The sequence below is a fragment of the Cucurbita maxima genome, unplaced genomic scaffold, assembly GCF_002738345.1.
Source record: "Cucurbita maxima cultivar Rimu unplaced genomic scaffold, Cmax_1.0 Cma_Scf00021, whole genome shotgun sequence".
Classification (NCBI taxonomy): Eukaryota; Viridiplantae; Streptophyta; class Magnoliopsida; order Cucurbitales; family Cucurbitaceae; genus Cucurbita; species Cucurbita maxima.
Genome location: NW_019272037.1, coordinates 2,571,193 through 2,576,404, shown reverse-complemented (window position 1 = coordinate 2,576,404; position 5,212 = coordinate 2,571,193). Strand labels below are relative to the sequence as shown.

Below are 5,212 nucleotides of genomic sequence, written 5' to 3'. Positions count from 1 at the left end.
AAAAAAAAAAAAAAAAAAAAAAAAAAAAAAAAAAAAAAAAAAAAAAAAAAAAAAAAACTGACATTGCGATCCGTTTAAATGCGGGCGATCTTTCAGGATAAGGTGTCTAACTCTTTTGCAGATTTGTGACTACTGAGTGAAAATGCAGAAGATTGATCGATTTCCTTTCTAGATGCCTCCCAAAGCTGTTGTTCTATTCCAAGTTTTCTGAGCTCTACAAGACCTCGTTCAACTGCCAAGAGGATATGAAACTTTAAGCTATTTCATCCGGTTAACATATAAGTGTGCTATAGTATAGAATATAAGTTACATTCCAGATGATAGAAAATATGTCGCGTAATCTGAGGCTTCCACACAAACAAATAAAATCAATACTTAACATGTTTTTAGATAGAATACAACTCCCTATATTGATGATTAATGCATTTGTTGAATTTTTAAATATAATCTATAATTGTTAGATTCCTAAATAAGATAGTTTTAGAAAGCTACAAGAATCGTTTATTTTCTTTTGAAGGATAGGGATTGCACTTCTTTTCTTTGTAAATGGGCAATTCTAATGTTTTATGAAATTCTGGGCAGAAATGTGAGTAATAGCATCAAAATGATGAGCAAACTAATTTATAAAGATACTATGGTAAAAATTGAAATAATAGATTCATGCAATACAAGACTAGAAGGGCTATACAAAATGTTAAGATATCCAAGCGAGTAACAGCGATAATGGAAAACATGTAGCGTACCATCCACAGCATCATGTGAAGTCGGAGGCTGCCCACTACGACTGATCCAAAACTGGAGGCGCTCATCTGCAACATCCTCATCGACACCATATGCCTTGGCTCTTCTCCAAAAGTATGTAAGCCAAGCCTGCATAAGTTTTCGAACTCTGTCACTATTGAAACCCAAATTTTGCAAGATTGACTCATGCAAACATGAGTTAACCAAAGATGCTCGATGTTGATTTTCATAGAGACATTTCGATGCCAAGATATGGATATGTAACGGTATTGTAAACCTGTTAAGTTCATAAGAATAATCTGGGATACTTGCATGTTAAACTTCTGAAATGAAATGAAGATTTTACATAAAAGTAAAGGGAAGAAAATATGCCCATGTGCTACAATAGCAAACAGCATCAATGATTAATTGAAGGCAAGTAGAAGAAGGATACTTTTGGTCTCTGAGTGTTCACATCCTTCCACAAGAGATATGGGTCCGTTTTGAACACCTTCTATAAATTTTTTATTATATCTTACATTTTCAAAATTTTTTGAATGACAAATTTGTTTGGTTGTGATTCTATCAATTATATGTATGTTTTTATTTTGTACCACATATTTTGAGAATTTTCGGTTAAACACTTAAAATAAAAGTTTTTCAAAGGTGCTTATCGAAAAATAAACTTTATTTAAATAAAAGAACATTGTTTTCCAAAGTTATTCCAAATACACTAATAATGACGTGGTGTAAATCCCAAAAAGACGAATAAAAGTAGGATGTTCACATTGCACAAAACTAGATAATCCTCATGACCAACAAGAAAGATGAGACAACAGATTAAACTACCTCCTTAAAGAGAACATCTTCAGCTTCAGCTTCACTTAGTTCTGCAAAGATAGAAATTCAATCGTGTGTGCGGCTTTTTAGGTGAAGTGCAAAATAATAAACTACTTGATTATTTGGTTCTATTGTTTTAAATGTCTCTTTTATTTAATTAAAAATGCTTTTTTAAAGGATTGCTATTACAAATACTTCAAAAATTGACAACTTACTAAAATGAAGGCCGTTAACCTTTTTTTTTCCAGAAAAAAAAAAAAAAGTGAGAATATGTATGTAGGGTGAGATTGGTGAGAGAAAATGTTTGCAAAAGAGAAAAACGAGAAACTATGTAGAGAGAGAAGTAAATGAAAGAAGTGAGAGTACAAGTAAGATGAAGGGTCGCTCATGAAATATTAGAGATAAATTATTAAGTCAAAATGCATATAACAAAGATGCCTCTCGTTTTAGCCTATGCATTATACCTACACTTGGAGAAATTTTTCATACATCGGCTCTATCAAGTCATTTGTGCCCTATACCTTCATGATCTTATGCTTCATCAAGTCAATGGTGTCCTACCCTTACAACCGTGTCCTATACCATAAAAATTATATATATATATATATAGCTGTGTTTTGGATCTCTTGAACATCTTTACTGAGTGTGGTGCACAAGTTACAGTAATCAACTTACCAAAAGCCTCAGAAAACTTCGGATCAGCAGACGCTTTTGAATCTGTGATTAAAAAAAGAAAGAAAATAAGGAACTTTATGTGTACCGTTCTTATTAGATTCAATTGAAAAATGGTTCAGTTGGTAATAATTGCAAATCATACTCTTTAAGCTTTGAAATAATTCTCGAAGTCCTGATTCTAAAAAGATTTGCTTAGTCAATAAGCAGTAATCCATCCATTGAAAGATCGACATAAAAAAGTGAACAAACCTCTGACTATTTAAAGTAGTAATACATGTTATGACTAAATGAGAAAGGTCAGTAAATAATCATTCATTTTTATCTAAATAAACTGGAAATGTAATTGTTCAAAAAGTTTGGAAGACAATAGAAACGCTGCATGCACTAATTGGGGAAAAAACTACCAGATTGATGAACCAAACTTGGACGCCTATGTTGCGCCAATGCAAGCACAGTTGCATCTTCAACCTGGAAAATGCAAAAATGGAGGATATAGAGAAAAAGATTAGCATAAAGGCATGTCAATAATTGCAAGAAGGATACTGCAGAATGCTTCAAGCTGCAAAGGGCTATCATTCGCGTCTAAACTCAAGGGGGAAAAACAAAAAACTAAATAACAGATAATGTAATTATTACAGCTATCGTACAGAAAACAAAAGGGTAGAGAAAATGGGGGGGGGATGGTGGTGGCAGATAAGTAGGGAAGAAATAAACAATCACGAAGTCTCGTAAAAGAAAACCTTTAGAGATGTTAATTCTCTCAATCCCATTTCAACTGAAAGCATACTCTCAATATTCCCTTCCCCGGAGAGATCATTTAAGTCCTGGATGAGCTTACTCCTATCTTGATCATTTCGACCTGAAACATGGATGCCCAACATTATTTTTTATTTGTCAAGTACTGAGGAGTGGATAAACGTAAAGCATGATATCAAACAACAGGACCCAAGAGTTGCATCAACCTTCAGGCTCCTCCTTAGCCTTCTGTCCTGCAGAAATAACAACTTCGAATGGCAGAGGAGCTAAAGAAGACCAATACTCATGTTTTGAGATTGCTATATCCGCACATATGCCTGGAAATAAGCAAATCGGTGAAGAGAGATCCAAAAAAAAAAAAGCAATACAAATGAAGAAGATAAATTCTTGGAGCATATAGAAGTGATCCAGATGTAAAATTATTAAAAACCTTAGAAAATATTAATGAGAATGGGAAGGAAAAAAACAAGGCCAAAGATATTCAAGATCAGCACACAAAATCTCTAAGGGGAAAGAGACAAGTAATCCACTTTCCCTACAAGCATACTAGAGAGATGATCAACGATCTATGATCAAGTTCAGAAGTACCAAGGGAAGAAAACACCATATACAGAGTTTTATAAGTTCTCTTAAAAGAAAAAAAAAACACTATAGTATGGAGGTTCGTTGTTTCCTATAAGCTACTCCAACTAAAAGCCATGAACTGTACAAGGTTATGAAAATAAGAATTAAACTTGTCGAAAAAATTCTAGCATTCACCACAAAATAGCCTTCAAACCGTTACTCCCCAGAACTTTTGCGTTATCTTCTAAACTTACTCCATTTATGGATTCCACAATCCAATCCAATACAGTCCGAGTCAAGCACCAAATCCTTTCTCTTAATTTTTTATAAGAATTAAGAGATATGAAACAAAGACAACCTAAAGGGCAGGGGAAAAGAAAATCCCCACCAAAAGAACTGATAAAAAAAAAACCTTTCAGTCTTGAAGTATCATGGCTTTCTCTGAAATTTCAAAGATTTTCCAGAAGCAAAACGCCAATGCTTGATCACCCACCCAAACATCTGGCCGAAAAGAAGTCTAATTTTCATTCTCATAGATATCAGAGACAACCTTTCAAAAGTGCTTTTTGAGTTACCTATTTGCTTTATTTTGAGAACTTCATAATATACAGAGTTTTAATGTTCGACCATAAACCCAGCCAATAGGCAAAGAACTTAAACTTTAAGAAAGCACATAACTCAAGTATGCTATGAGGCCTTTATAAACTAGAAAATGTTTCTTACCATATTGAACAGCTAAGCCCCAATAGCGAGCAAGCCAACACCTCTTCAAAACAACCTCCTCCTGGAAAAAAGAAAACGGAAATATGAATATGATTGAAAGAGAATTCTACAGCTCAACGTAGACATTGGTTCTGTAGCTCAACACTAACCATCTCTTCTTGTGTCAAAATCATTCTCTGTGTCATTACACGTAGAGCCTTTGCTTCAGATTCTGCTTCCCGGAGCTGTTCTGTAGCAGCTGATGACTCATCTTTTAAGTTCTGATAAAATAATTAGAATGTCATACATCTGAAACCAGGACACATATTGAAAACACTCAAGTAGTCATGTAAATAGGGATAGTGTTTTTTACCTCAATTTCTGAACGAAGAGCAGCAATTTCTTCATTTCTACTATCCTTGGTTGGTTTTGCAGCTTTGAGTGCAGCCTATACAAAGCATAACAGTCAGGATAAAAAAACACATAAAAACAAAAACAAAGGCCAATGATGAAAAAGAGGTGCTGGAAATGTAACCGATGTCAGCTTGGCCAGTTTGGAACTAGGATTAATAATGCGAAGGCCTCCAATATATAAATGATTTGATTCTTTAAAACCTATTCAACATGCTTTATGCAGTTACGATCTCAACAAACCTCTCTTTGACGCAGGGCTGCTTCTTTCCTGCAAATAAATAATGTGAAACAATAAGACCTGCAAAATTTCATAGAGAAATGAAAAATCCAAGAGGATGCAAACACACCTGCTCAATAACTTAGCTTCCAAGGATACACCCTCTCCAAGAGTAGCAACCTATAGAAATATTGATATGAAAATAATGTCAGTAAATTGTTGAAGAAAGGGATATGAAAAGCTTGCAAAAAATGTGAAATTTACTTTAATTCATTGAACTAGCTACCTACACAGAATTTAAAAAAAAAAAAAAAAAAAAAAAAA

General features: G+C 33.9%; 1 protein-coding gene and 1 long non-coding RNA gene across 4 annotated transcripts in view; one reads left to right on the top strand and one right to left on the bottom strand.

Annotated features, from left to right (window-relative positions):
• LOC111495811 overlaps window positions 1-472 on the top strand; it is an 11,998-nt gene extending 11,526 nt beyond the window's left edge. Inside the window, exon 3 of the long non-coding RNA XR_002720356.1 lies at window positions 462-472. This is a non-coding gene — a long non-coding RNA (uncharacterized LOC111495811). The remainder of the gene's footprint in view (window positions 1-461) is intronic.
• Window positions 1-5,212, bottom strand: part of LOC111495807 (coiled-coil domain-containing protein SCD2-like) — an 8,482-nt gene that overhangs the window by 1,159 nt on the left and 2,111 nt on the right. For 2 of the 3 annotated variants that reach the window (XM_023145993.1, XM_023145995.1), the window contains exons 6-17: window positions 5,019-5,068; window positions 4,912-4,939; window positions 4,631-4,705; window positions 4,428-4,538; window positions 4,279-4,339; window positions 3,198-3,308; window positions 2,976-3,094; window positions 2,640-2,703; window positions 2,236-2,277; window positions 1,570-1,610; window positions 744-870; window positions 25-232 (exon numbers count right to left, since the gene is read on the bottom strand). In XM_023145993.1, the coding sequence (XP_023001761.1) occupies window positions 93-232; window positions 744-870; window positions 1,570-1,610; window positions 2,236-2,277; window positions 2,640-2,703; window positions 2,976-3,094; window positions 3,198-3,308; window positions 4,279-4,339; window positions 4,428-4,538; window positions 4,631-4,705; window positions 4,912-4,939; window positions 5,019-5,068 (969 nt within the window). In that variant the 3' untranslated portion in view covers window positions 25-92. Of the gene's footprint in view, window positions 1-24; window positions 233-743; window positions 871-1,569; window positions 1,611-2,235; window positions 2,278-2,639; window positions 2,704-2,975; window positions 3,095-3,197; window positions 3,309-4,278; window positions 4,340-4,427; window positions 4,539-4,630; window positions 4,706-4,911; window positions 4,940-5,018; window positions 5,069-5,212 lie in introns of those variants that run through there. The other variant, XM_023145994.1, reaches the window with a different exon arrangement.